General features: G+C 38.5%; 1 protein-coding gene across 1 annotated transcript in view; it reads left to right on the top strand.

Moving 5' to 3' along the window:
- The first annotated feature begins 5,423 nt into the window (after nucleotides 1–5,423).
- Nucleotides 5,424–14,666, top strand: part of LOC119417916 (glutamate receptor ionotropic, kainate 2) — a 35,565-nt gene continuing 26,322 nt past the window's right edge. Inside the window, exons 1-5 of the mRNA XM_037685164.1 lie at nucleotides 5,424–5,588; nucleotides 8,517–8,624; nucleotides 8,759–8,872; nucleotides 8,987–9,193; nucleotides 11,063–11,286. Coding sequence (XP_037541092.1) covers nucleotides 5,424–5,588; nucleotides 8,517–8,624; nucleotides 8,759–8,872; nucleotides 8,987–9,193; nucleotides 11,063–11,286 — 818 coding nt within the window. The remainder of the gene's footprint in view (nucleotides 5,589–8,516; nucleotides 8,625–8,758; nucleotides 8,873–8,986; nucleotides 9,194–11,062; nucleotides 11,287–14,666) is intronic.

Below are 14,666 nucleotides of genomic sequence, written 5' to 3'. Positions count from 1 at the left end.
GCTCCTTTTTGATCTGTAGGAGGTCTGTGTGGATCAGGCCTTTTTATATATTTCCTTCCACAGATTGGGATCTCTGCCTTGAGCTCTTTGTTGAGTTTTTGTTTTGTTGTTGACCAGGCTACCGCTGCCTGGGAGAACCTTTGCCTTGGGGCAGTGCAACAATGTTAAGATGGGTGGTACACGTTCAAGGACGAGCGCAGTAATACAAAGACCCGCGGTTTCCTCACAGTTGTTTCAGCGCGCTGTAACACAAATCAATGTTATTCACCTCACATGTTGCGCGTTATGTCAATAACTGTGTTTCACCTCTGTTTGCAGCTCTTTTTTTTTTTTTTGTTGTTGTTGTAGATTTAAAACCCTCAAAGCGCATGAAGCATGCGCCATTTTACTCCCACTTCATCGCAGTGCACATAAATTAGCTTTAAATATCTATGTCTTGATTTAAAAATAGCAGACGTTCTCATGACAAGGCATCAAACCTGCTTTTGTCTGAAGCTATTTTTGTATAAAGACCAATTCAAAGAGTGGGAATGTAACAATTGTTGTAGATGCTCTTTGTTTTTCACACAGAATAACCCAGCACAGTGCAAGTTAAAGTTTGTCTTTCAAGCTTTCATGAAGCAAATTGTCAGCCTGCTGTCACATATCAAGGCTGTGCTAAAAGCAATCCAGCTGGATTTTACACTTGGGCATATTTCAGAATCAAAAGTAAACTAAATATAAACTTCTAAGCTGAACTTTCAGTCTGTTTCTGTTTTTTAAACAAAATAAAGCTGTCACATATTTACTCCCAGGAGTCTTTTTTTTGGTGGTGGGGGGGGGGGGGGGGATATTTTTAGAGAGCCATGGTGATTAACTGAAAATTCAGTGCTTACAGTAGTTTGTAGCTGAAGGAAACGGAATATGATATTTATGTATAAATAATAGAAAAAGTTGAGGGTGTCAGTGGAAACTTGAGGTCATAAGTAAAACAGGAAATAAGAACATGAAGGCATCTAAAAACAGTAATATTGAAAAGTTTGAATGTTCTGAAATGGAATTCTATGAAAAGGCTATAAACATCTTACCTGTTGTAGGTAGTTCCTTAAACTCTATCAATTTAAATACATAAAGGTTAAATTTGACCAGATTGGCAAGCTAACAGTTTGTTCAAACACAGCCAAGATTAAAGTTACATGCTGATGTCTCAACACAACCCCAGTCTCCATCCATCCATCCATCCATCCATCCATCCATCCATCCATCCATCCATTATCTTTACCCGGTTATTCCATTTTGGGTCATGGGGGTCGCTGGTGCCCATGTCCAGCAATCACTGTGCGAGGGGCGGGGTACACCCTGGACGGGTCGCAAGTCCATCACAGGGACACATAGAGACAAACAACCATTCACTTTCTCATTCACACCTAGGAACAATTTAGAGTTACCAATCAGCCTAACATGCATGTTTTTGGTCTGTGGGAGGAAACCGGAGCACCCGGAGAAAACCCACGCATGCACGGAGAGAACATGCAAACTCCACCCAGAAAGGCCCCTGGACCGGGGTTTGAACCAAGGACCTGCTCACTGAGAGGCAGCAGCTCTACCAGTTGCGCCACCGTGCTGCCCACAACCCCAGTCTCATTCGTTCAATCTTTATTTATACAGGTTAGTCTCATTGAGTCACGAGGACTCATTTTCAAGCGAGACCTGTTTTAAACAAAACCACAGATGAGGTACAGACAACAAATAAACAGCCATAAAATTCATGTAAAATAAAAAGTAAATAAAAGTAGTGTTATAAAACAAAATAAAATCAAGCTGCATTATAAAACAAAGTAAAATACTAAAAACAGGAACATGTCTGCAGTGATTTTTCCATTGAACTTAACAGTTGTTTAAAATCCCTTAGAGTGATAAAGGTTGACAGCTTCAGGGTTTTTTGCGAGGTGTTCCAGGAAACAGGAGCAGAGTAAGAGAAGTCCCTTTTCAGAGTTCAGTCCACACTAAGGGGATGCTGCAGGTGATGATGGCTTGAGAGTGCACGCTGTAACTGCACTGACGATGTGACATGTAGGAGGAGATGTATGAAGGCAGCAGACCAAGGAGTGATTTAAAGATGAAAATAAAGCAGTGTAAGAGTCTACGTATAGATAATGATGACCAATTGACCAATGAGTACAGAGTGCAGTGATGGGTACAGTAGAACAGCCAGTTATAATAAGGTGTTTCCTGGCATTCAGAGCTAACCAAGATCTATTTCTGAAAAAGAAACCCAATATTAATTTCAGTTTCTTTATCAAGTTTTTGACATGGGGCTTAAAAGAGAGATGTGCATTGACCAAGATTTCCAAATATTTGTAAGAATCCACAAACTCAATATTATTATTATTATTATTATTATTAGTTTATTTGACAGGGACAATGAACACAAACATAGAACAGAACAAGTCTGTGACTGATGCATTGCACAAAGAGTATATAGCTAATTTGCAACTCGAGTCCCTGGTTGGGCATTTCTACGCATTAAAATACAATTTATCAATCAAAATACAGTAAGAATACCTACATATTCATGTAATCAACCTTACAACCTCCAAATTCATATAATAAAAACTATACATTAAAATATGAACAATTTAAAAATCTAGGTACAATAACAATACAAAACATTTTCCTCTCTACAAATTCCAAAATAACCTTGCAACATCCAAATTTATATTCATATCCCTGCACATCCTCAATACCTCCCCATCATCACACATTCAGCTAACATACAAAAAATTGTAAATATAATACTAACTCACTAATACATACACTCCCACAAAGACTTTCTCATCCATAAAATCTGAATATTAAAAATTATCATACCTTTGATTTTCCTTTAGCCAAGATTTAGTCATGTAAACAAACTTTTTTAGTTCAGGTGTAGCTTTTACATGTGGGGGCAATAATAGGGACACATACGATAGGAGGAAGGCCTGCTGGTACCAACTTTCTGTTTGAAAACAACATCCCTTTGGTTTTATCAGCATTTAGCACCAACTTGAGATGGAAAAAGTCTGACTGAATGATATCAAATGCAGACTGTAAAAGCTGGAAAACCTTAGCAAATATTTTAGCTCAACAATTAACAACTGTATCGTCAGCATAGAAATGCAAGGATGCATCTGGAATGTTCTGACCTACGTTGCTTATAAAAATTGTAAAGAGAGTGGGTCCTAAGACTGAGCCTTGTGGTACACCATTATTGACAGTTAACTAGAAGAACCATTGTGTTGAACACAATGTTTTCGGCCTGAGAGATAATTAGATAGTGTGGTCTGAGAAACCAGTATCTGAGAGCTTATGGCACAAAATGTCATGATTTGCAGTAGCAAAAGCTTTAGACATGTCTAAGTAAAGTACAGCACAGTAGTCCTTAGCATCCAGTGCTTCAACAACATCATTAAAAACCTTCAACGAAGTGGTCATTGTGCTGTGTTGTTTCCTGTGTTGTCTCAAACATGTCAAAGTATTTAAAGTAAATGCTGTTTTATAAGCATTTACAAAATTGTTGTCAATTTTGCATTGCATGTTATTTACATAGACGTTTGGGGTTATTAAAAATATAAAAGCAACAGCAGCTAATTGCTGCTCTTCCGTTGCAGCCTGGATCACTTTCAGCAGGAATATCATGTTTCTGCAAGAATAACCTTTTAATTAAAAACTGACAGCAGTGTAGCGGATTATAAAACAGGGTTTGCATGAACTGCTTTGGAAATTTCGAGAGTGGAGTTGTTTTGACACAGCAGCAATTCACTTTGGTTTTTGGCTCCAGTTAGCTTGTCAATCCAATCCAAATTAAGCTAATCCTCTGATCTGAGGTCATTTAAAGAACTATCTACAAAAGGTAATATATTGTTCATAACCCTTATGCAGTATTCTGCTTCAAAACATCTAAACTGTACCTTTGAGGAAAATTCTCATCTGATTTACTAAAGTCCACAAAGGTTGTTTATTCCATGGCCTGAATTTAAAAAAGCATGTCATTTTTACACGGCGTGTGAAGATTATGTCATCATCTTGTCTTATATTAAGCTGTGCTACTTTGTCAACAAAAAAAAGGGGGGGCGGGGGGGGGAGGCTGGATTCAGTTCACCAGCATGGCTTTTTATTTAATTAACTCAATAATTGAATGACAGAGCATAACAAACTTCCACATTATTGGAGAAAATATTGTTTGGAGACCAGCTATGCATAAAACTGTTCAGTTCTAGGAAATAGAGGAATTGAAATGAGAGACTCATTTCCTAATCAGCTTCGGTCACAATCCCCACTCATTTATTGACATGCTGCTTGGAGAGGAGATATGGCTATATAGCCAATCCCTTCCATCCCTTCGGGGGGAGGTGGGGTGAGAGGGGATAAGTGTGCAGAGATGCCTCCCTGTCTCTGATCTACTGCTGTCTTTGACATAACATGGGAGGATTGAGGGACAGGCTAAAAATGCTCCCATCCATCAATGCAACCACACATGAGCTCCATCTTCTTCTTATCATTATTCTCACATTTTACCAAATTCTTGTCATTTCTTGCCGTTGGATGTAAGATTCGTCTCACTAATTGGCTTATTATCATTAAAAAGTCTTCAATAAGTGGCGTATTTTTGTGCTTTTCTTGACTGAAAGGGTTGGGGAGAGATCTGTGCCGAGCAGCAGCCTGGCTCATTCTTTCCGGCAGCAGAGACTCTCATAAAGATCCTCCATTGTAGCTGCAGATGCTTTGCTCTCCTAAAGTAATTTTTTATGCTGCCTCGCAGGTTGGTCATCCAGGACTTGTCGAATGAGATCATCATAGTGTGTTTCAGCCTGTGTGGGGCCCTGGAAAACAGGATTCGAGCTGAGCTGTAATGCATTGACCTGAGCAAATGCAGAGCGTTTCAAACTGTGTGGACAGACGGCATGAGGGGGAATTCATGTGTGCCTGCCAGAGCGGTTAAGATAAAGCTCAGCATACCAGATTGAGGAATTTCAAGCGTTTACTTTCTTTGATGACTTATTTCTAGGGTTTTAAAGCAGCCATAAGGGATGCAATTTTAAGTGTACACCCAGCTTTGTCTGTGCTGCATGTAGAGTGAGTTTGTCAGAGTCGTCTTGTGCCTACTAGTGTCTGATTTGCACTCCATCTCTTTGGGAAACAGGCACACCCATCAGGAGTCATTAGTCTTCACCCTGACAGGCCATCCTTCCCCTGAAAGACTCGCTGGCAGAGGGTTACGATTGCCTCAGGCGCTGGTCGGACATTTTTTACTAACGCGCTGACATTGTTGCAAGGCATTTATACAAGTAGCAATAATCCTGATTCAGTTAAAGGAGAGAAAAAAAATCTTCAAAAGGTTTCCCATGTTTCTCCACAGGTGAGGAAAGGTCAACAGATCTTAATAAAAATGTAAGTGTCTGACAATGCTACGTACCTGCTTGCAGACGGATGCGGCGCTGATGTACGACGCAGTGCATGTGGTGGCGGTGGCGGTGCAGCAGTCGCAGCAGATCACCGTCAGCTCCCTGCAGTGCAATCGCCACAAGCCGTGGCGCTTTGGAAGCCGTTTCATAAACCTCATCAAAGAGGTATGCATTATCATTATCGCCTGCTGCTGATGGCAAAGGGACAATAATGATTTCATCTGTTTTTGTTTGTATGTTTGTTTGTTGACAAACTCTCTCTTGAACCACTGAACGTATTTTAATGAAACTTGCCGTAGTAATCTTGGATGTGCATCTACAATGGAATAACTTTGGGCTTCAATCGAATTCAAGATTACCACCACGGCTAATCTAAATTAGCCAACACAAAAATGACTATAACAACCAATGGTACAGATGTTGAGTTAAATTTGATGTGCTTGTAGCTGGGAATTGTTTACATAATCTGAGCGTGACATCTCACAATACCTCATGAGACTGTGAATAATGTATTTTTCCAGGTTTGCCCAAACCGCTACGACTCTGACTTTTGAACACAAGATGATATCAGTCTAAAACTCTGTGGGTGAGATGCAAAGGAATGCTAGTCCAGTAATCTAAATTTGTATTACTCAGTGCAGTGCAATCCATGGTTTACAAACATTTATTTAGCACCTCATTATTATTTTTTCTCCCGAACAATTTAAATGTGCTTCAAAGCAAACATTTCTTCATCCCTGTCTCTTGTTGTGATCATCGTTATCCAACGCACTCCTCAAACAACCTTGACACTCTCAAAAATCTTTGTGAAAATGGAATCGTGAAAAGAAAAACCCACCCGCCTTATCGAAGTAACTACAATTATTTTGTTTCATTCTCTTTCCCCCCACATTTTCTCTGTGCTTATCTCCTCCTGCGTTTATATCAAAGCCTCTGTGTGTCTCCTTAACTCCAGTCTGGGTCAGCCATTTGCTTTGTTCTACAAAGCTCTTTCATTCTGTGGATGGTATCATTGCAGGTAATTTTCAGAATGAGCCATTGTTGTAGCCAGTGCTTCCTTCTCCCCCGCCCCTCCTGCGTCTGCCGTGCCTCTCCATGCCAGTCTGTTCCTCCAAAGGCTTTGATGTTAAACTTCAAGCCCAATGAACCACATGCATAATGAACTCTTACCTGTCAAAGCTGCTTCTGTTCTCGCTGCTTTATTGTTTCTTGTTATGTTGCAGAGACAGAAGCAGTGAACAGAGAGTTGGGTGGAATTAATTGGAAAGGATTTAATTTAAAGTTTAAAGGTAGTTATTGCAAAGTCATGGAAGACCGGCCAAAAACATATCATGGAGTAATGAACTAAACATGCGCAATATTTTTCTCATATTGATGATTAATGTGTTCCTGAGTTCAAAATTTATTAGCAAAATGTGTGAGCAACCACCACATGCATTTGATTAACTATGGGAATGGCTGAAATGACTGAAAACAGGTCAACATTGGCAACGTTCATGAAATAAAGATGGCTGACAGATTTGACGCATTAGTTTGTGTTTATTAAGTAAAATATTCTGATAAGAAGATAGGTTAGTTTGAAAAGGTAAACTTACCAGGCTGAAAGGAGTTTCACAAAAAGTTGTATGTATTTGTGCCTTTATGGCGCTTTATGTTTTCTCCCAGATTTTTATTCATGACAGTTATCTTGTTTTACCAACTAAATGTCTTTTCTAAGATGATTTTCTTGCCCAATCCCACCACACTTGTTTACTCACGTAGGCTACGACCAGCTAAATGTATGTAGCTTCCACGTTTCCTCCGCAGGGCAGCTGGACTCGCCCTTAGAGATAGGGTGAGAAATTCAGTTATCCAGGAGAGACTCAGAGTAGAACAGCTGCTCCTCCACATCAGAAGAAGCCAGTTGAGGTGGTTTGGGCATCTGGTCAGGATGCTTCCTGGGCATCTACCTAAGAAGGTGCTTCGGGCATGTCAAACTGGGAGGAGACCCCGGGGAAGATCCAGGACACACTGGAGAGACTACTGTACAGCTCTCGGATTGCCTGGGAATGCCTTGGGGTCTTCCCAGAAGAGCTGGAAGAGGTGACTGTGGAAAGAGATGTCTGGGCCTCCCTGCTCAAGCTGATGCTCCCACAACCCCACTTTGGAATAAGCGGAAGATAATGGATGGATGAATGGAAGCGTCCACATAGTTTTCAGTGCATTCAGTTGAGTTCTTTACATTGCAGTGTCTCCCCTATATCTCTTGCCTTGGCAGGGCGCTCATCTCTTCCGTGATTTTTGTCGATGGGGGAGAGACAGTGGAGACAGTGGAGACCGAGAAATGTCTGTGTTGCACTCTGTTCCAACAGTTTTGGGGCGGGGGTGGGGAGGTGGGGAGGTGCTTGGGAGACGGCACAGCATGAAGAAATGGAGGGCTACCTATAGCTTTGTAGCTAGCACATCTGTATTGCGTGCACTGCTACCTTAGCACTGCATCAGTGCCGGCAGTTGTCGATGGGGGTTGGGGGGACTCAGTTCTGTTGACGGGGCTGGGTGGCTGTGACTAAGTGGTTAGAGCAGTCATCCTCCAATGCAAGAGTTGGGGATTCGAATCCACCATCAGTCACGTGCCAAAGTGTCCCTGGGAAAGACACTGAATCCCTCATTGCCTCCGATGTGTGTCCCATCAGTGCATGAATATGATCTAAAGCACTGGTTAGTTTCTTTAGAATGATTTGTTCAATTAGCTTTGTAGAAATTGTACAGGTCAGTCTCATTGAGTCACAAGGACTCATTTACAAGAGAGACCTGTACCAGAAACCATACATAGTATAAGCTCTAGTAGAGTGCTGTATGAATGGGTAAATGAGGGCACAGGTTGTGTTGTAAAGTGCTTTGAGTGTCTTGATAAGATAGAAAGGTGCTATTTAAATACAGTCCATTTACCCTGCATGTATAATGGTAGGAGAAACACTGCAATGAGGGTGTAACCACATTTCAGAACGGCACCATTTGATACAAGTTGCAATAAGCAGCCTTACAATTAGGCTGACTTTGTTGAGCATGTTCAAGCTTAAGAGATTTATTGTTATAATTTTTTTGTTTCTTCAGGCTCACTGGGATGGTTTGACAGGACGTGTTCTCTTCAACAAGACCAATGGACTGAGAACAGATTTCGATCTAGATGTTATCAGTCTGAAGGAGGAAGGCCTGGAAAAGGTTTGTCACTCATTACAACAGCTGGCGCTCAGCAAGATTAAAAAAAAAAAATGTTTTCGATGTTTGGAAGTGCTCAATTTCCTCCTTGCAGCCAGGACAGGTGATACAAACTTGACACTAAATTGTTTCTACAGATTGGAACATGGGATCCTCCCAGTAGTCTGAATATGACAGAATCTCACAAAAGCAAGACATCCAACATCACCGACTCTCTGGCTAACAAATCCCTGCGTGTATCCACTATACTGGTATACATGACCCCCATCAACCAAAAAAAGCATCAGTCAAAGAAAAAGAATCACAATCAAATACAAAGCACTACGCTTTCTGCATGACTTCACCAGCCTATTTTCTCCCTGCAGGAGGAGCCGTATGTGATGTTCAAGAAGTCTGACAAGCCTCTGTATGGGAACGATCGCTTTGAGGGCTACTGTATCGACCTGCTGAGGGAACTCTCCGGCATCCTGGGCTTCCGATATGAGGTGCGATTAGTGGAAGATGGGAAGTATGGAGCACTTGATGAGAGCACAGGCCAGTGGAACGGCATGGTGCGCGAGCTCATGGACCATGTGAGTCAACAATCACCAGGGTTGGATAAAATAGGCACTTTGTTTGTTGCTGAAGCGCAGGAATGTGTTATTTTCTTTCTCATCTGAGGCAAAAAACTTCTTAAGTTTTTTTCATATGGGAACCGGCTATGTCATCAAAATAAAATGTTTCAATGACGATCATCACAACCCACCACATTTTGTGCATGGTGTGTGTATATATATATATATATATATATATATATATATATATATATATATATATATATATATGTGTGTGTGCCTGCCAGAAAAATATAACATGAACCACTAGACAAATGTTCATGTAACTTGCAGAGAATAATCACAGGAAGTACATTTATCACTAATTAATATTTTTGGAATCAGCATAATACACGATAGCTGCCACAACCCCACCTTTAAAACACAAAAAATAACTATCACTCAGTGAAATTTTGTCATACTGACCTAGTATTTGGTATGGTAGTAAAAAAATATATAAAAAGTGCTATACAGTATGTTGCCATTGTATGTTTCTGTAAAATGATCAAATTTGTGCTTTGCATTTAACCCATCACATGTGAGATATACCTAGGTGGAACAGCAGGCAACTATGTAAGCTACCGAGGAGCGATTAGGGATTAGTTGTCTTGCTCAAAGGCACCTCGACATGTGGGCTCGGCGGGGAGTTGAACATGTGACTGGTCCCAAGTCGGCTGCCCTACCTCTACACCACAGCACCCCTGAGACTGAGCCTAAATATATATTTTGAGTACTGATAGATGGCCCAAGATGTTTTATTTATTTATTTTGACATTAATGATTTGGTTATGCCTTTCTGTTAGCAAAATATTGTAAAAAAAATCACTAGCCAGATTTTAATAAAACTTTCAAACAATATTCGATTGTACCTCTAAAACTGATTAACTTGGGGAAATAATTGAATTTATAACCACCAGTGGTAGCTGACCATAGATAAGAAAAAAATAACTCTGTCAGTCTTAAAAATAATGTGTTAAAATTAGGTCTGGCTGTAACAGAGTTATTCACAACACGTACTCAAAGTGCTCCTCATTACATAAACTATTTGCTTAAAACTTTGCTGTTAAACGTCAGAGTCAACCTTTGTTTCTCTGTTAGCAAAATAAAAGGAACCACTTAACAGATTGTATTAAACCTTGAAAGTAATCAGTGGATGTACATTTACAGCTGATTAAACTTGTGGAGTCAATCCAAATCAAAATGGCCGCCACAGCCAATCAACATTAGTCAACACAGAAATGACTTTAAGTCAGCCAGTTTATAGACGTTTATCACAAATTCCCATCACAACGCAGCAGTATTTATATAGGTTTTGAGGTTTAAAGTATATTAAACGACTAAAGTGGATAAACATTTAACAAATCCTATAAGTTGATGGGTTGTTTTTCATATATGTGCACTGGTAGTTGAAGATATGAAAAGAAAAGTGCCACCTGCAAAGAAAGTCCTGAGCAGAAACTTAAAAGATAAAAAAGGGGGTAAGAATATACGCCCTGGAATTTTTGGCGATGAAAATATTTCTTGGAAGGATTATGTAAAAATAGAGCGGAGCGAGAGCTTCGGCAGCACAAAGAGCTGATGTTACAGAACGTTCAGAGGGGACATGGGGTTAATTTGTCTCAGATTAATTTAATACAAAGATTCTTGCCTCTGTGACTCACCTTTGGCACCACATAAGAGGGATCAGACATAATATCACAGCCTCCTACCTGCTACTAAAGTAAGACACTTCTCCGTGTCACGTCTTCTTCCGATACATGTCCAACTCATCTTTTAACAAAAAAAAAAAAAAATCTTTTTTTTAATTCATTTAAATAATAGCACCTCTTCTCTGTCATTTCATTGCAGAAAGCTGACCTTGCTGTTGCTCCTTTGGCCATCACCTACGTCCGGGAGAAAGTCATCGACTTCTCGAAGCCCTTTATGACACTTGGGATAAGTATTCTGTACCGCAAGCCCAACGGCACCAACCCTGGGGTCTTCTCCTTCCTCAACCCACTCTCACCTGATATCTGGATGTATATTCTGCTGGCTTGCTTGGGTGTCAGTTGTGTGCTGTTTGTCATAGCCAGGTAACATGTCAACCCACAGCTCGTTTCCTTTAATTCCCTCTAAAGTCTGCCTGCTTTGCCGTACTAACATAAGGTTGTTGCTTCATCCCATTCTGCAAAAAGCATTTTAACCATAGATGACGTGTGATCATAATATGGGTTAGGAACAAGGAGTTTGTTTGTTAAAGACCATACCAGTGATTCAACACGTTTCATCTACTCTTTTTTTGTTTTGATTTAATGACGTATGCACCAGTTGCTCAAACACTGAGTGGAGTCAGGCGATTTTCAGCTTGACCAGCTCAACCAATGACTGGCACTAAAAGGAAAAAACCACTATGGGGGCCTTTAAATGTGCATAAATAACAGATAATTCACTGTAGTAATAGACTTTGGGAGTTATGTTTTTACTTAAAAAGGAAAACTCAGTGTTAGCTATCTAAAAATCTGAAATATACATAAACGTAAATTGAGAGCAGTGACAAATGTACATTTTTAAGGGGGTGAAGGTGTATGGAGTGCTGTTTGTAAAGTTACACAGTCAAAAATTTACAGCAATATTTTGGTTTATTTAGCCTTTCATAAGAAAAAAAATGTTTGTTTCTTTCAAAGTCATATTTTCACTATGTTATTCATACATTTATAAATGCCATAGTTCCAAACTAAATATTTAATTTACAAGCTAAATATTTAGTTTACTAAATATTTAATTTGCAAGTTAAATATTTAGTTAGCAAGCTAAATATTTAACTCCACACTAAATATTTAATTTACAAACTAAATATTTAACTTGCAAGTTAAATATTTAGCTCAACACTAAACATTTAGTTTACAAACTAAATGTTTATGTCCAAGCTAAATGTTTAATTTACAAACTAATAGTTAGTGAACTAAATATTTAGCTTGTAAATTAAATATTTAATCTCAAAGCTCAATATTTATTTTCCAAACTAAACATTTATTTTCCAAACTAAACATTTAATTTCTAAGCTAAACATTTAATTCCTAAACTAAATATTTAATTTCCTAACTAAATATTTAGCTTTGACCGAAATATTTATTTTCCAAGCTAAACGTTTAATTTCCAAAATAAATATTGAATTTGATAACTAAATATTTAGCTCAGACCTAAATATTTAACTTGCAATTTAAGTATTTAGTTTTGTAACCTAAACATTTAGCTTGGACATAAGCATTTAGTTTGTAAACTAAATATTTAGTGTGGAGCAAAAAAATTTAGCTTACTAACTAAATATTTAACTTGCAAGTTAAATATTTAGTTTGTAAAGTAAATATTTAGCTTGTAAATTAAGTATTTAGTTTGGAACCATGGCATTTATAAATGTATGAATATCGGTGAAAATCTGACTTTGAAAAAAACTAATTTTTCTTATGAAAGGCTAAATAAACCAAGATATTGCTGTTAATTTTTGACTGTGTAACTTTACAAATGGCACCCCATAAAGGTGGGGCATTAGGCTCCAGCAGATAGGCAAAATTAATTGCAATGGGAAAGTTTACTTTCAGGTTATTTGTCTATTCATATAAATTATATAAAACACACATCAATACACACCATACAGTGTACAGAACAATACCACAGAGATTGTCCGAGTGTTTAGCTTCTCACAAAACTCTTCAAAGCAGTTTCTGACTCTTAAAATTACATTTAAAAAGCTGAGCTAAAAAAAATTATGAAAACTATAATCATTTGATACGGAAGATTACCTTTAGCTCCCATCTGATAATGAAATGAATAGACTCTACCTGCCACTTGCTGAACTGAGAAGCAGTTGCCTACCATTAGTGAAGTCGGCCTGCCGGTTCTGAAACCATCGCTACCACTGGTAAAATATCTTGTTCCATTTGCTGCGTGAAACCATTTTGAAATTCAAGCAGAGCGGGTAAATTCTAAACCTGTGCATTAGGATAGGGACTAAATTTTCTTTGCCGATGTCCAGTAAGTGACTTTCAACATTGTACAGAAAGTAAAAGAAAATATGTTATAATAACTAACTTATAAATAGGGTGGCAACTGGAAGTGGGTGGGAAAATATTTTTCTGGGCTGTTGCCGCTCTGTTCCACCCTCTAAGACTACCACTGAGTAAGAAGTGTAGAGAAATAAAAAGCTACTAAAAGGAAAAATAGACGTTTTAAGGTATGTCTCTTGCTCATTTTATTGCTCAGTGATTATTAATTGTCAGATAATTTACTTAAAATAGCTGCAATTTGTTTTAAATTGTCATCTTGTCGGGAAAAAAGTTATCTTCTTTAATTTGATGCATTTTAATTAGAAAACAAAGTTGGACAACCATAATCTGGCTTATAAAAAAGATATACTGTAACTTTTTTTATGGTTGGAAGTTATTTGTGTCATGTTAATTGGACAATATTAGTTGTATTCCATTGACTAAAAAGAACAAGTAAGCTAGTGATGTTTTCGTAAAAATGCTAATGTAAATGTTTTGTTGTGAACACTGTCAATTTTTTCAGTTCAAGTAAAAATTAAGGAAAATATGTTTTTAATGTTGTCCGTTATAGTAAAAACTAATAGACCAAATCAGTTGGACAGAGCTTTACAAAACGTAGAACTCAGAATCACCGTATAAATGCTTTAATCGGTTAATTTCTAGTTTCAATGATTAGTGTTCAAGTTCAAGTAGGTTTTATTATCATTCGCGTCACACGTGGTACATGAGGTGGAACGAAATTGTGAACACAGGGTCCCAGTTACACCCAACAATAGCAAAAGTATAAATTGTAAAAAGAAACAGTAATAAGGATCTAAGACATAAACTAAGAATACGTTAAACACTTATAGTGCAAAGCAATACGCCGAAAAACAGCAGCACGAACATGAGTCTGTGTGAGCAGACGAATAGGAATGAATATGAATGAATACAGCAGCATGAATTGATCAGCAGCATGAGATCAGCAGCATGGATACCAATCAAAGTGGCATTACAGTGATTTTTTTTTTAGTGCACTTAGAAGTAGAGAAAAAGTTTCAATCATTTTGTCACATTTAAAGATCAAAGAATAAAAATCACTTGTATGGCCTTTAAATTTTTCTTACAATGAACAAAGCACTTTCCCACAAGCACCAGCGACTGAAAGACCAGCTGTCATAATGAGCTGTAAGAACCGTACGGTGTACAGTTCTTATCTGAATAAACCTTGCTAAATCCCTGTTGCATGACTGATGCAGTGTGATGTGTGTTAACCCCAGGGCTCCTCTCCTTTCATCCTGAGAGGTTTGGGTTTAATGCACATTTTAGCAAATGTTACCGGCAAAATGAGCACACGAGAGGAAAGCAGCAACTGTCACCTAAGTTAGTTCAGAACATGCAAAATATGCCCATAGCCTTTTGTTCCTACGGTTGGTCAGGGTAAGTAATGT

This window comes from Nematolebias whitei, chromosome 12 (genome assembly GCF_014905685.2).
Source record: "Nematolebias whitei isolate Nwh7 chromosome 12, NemWhi1, whole genome shotgun sequence".
In the NCBI taxonomy this organism is placed as follows: Eukaryota; Metazoa; Chordata; class Actinopteri; order Cyprinodontiformes; family Rivulidae; genus Nematolebias; species Nematolebias whitei.
The sequence above is the reverse complement of the archived record's forward strand: the minus strand, read 5'-3'. Positions and strand labels throughout refer to the sequence as shown.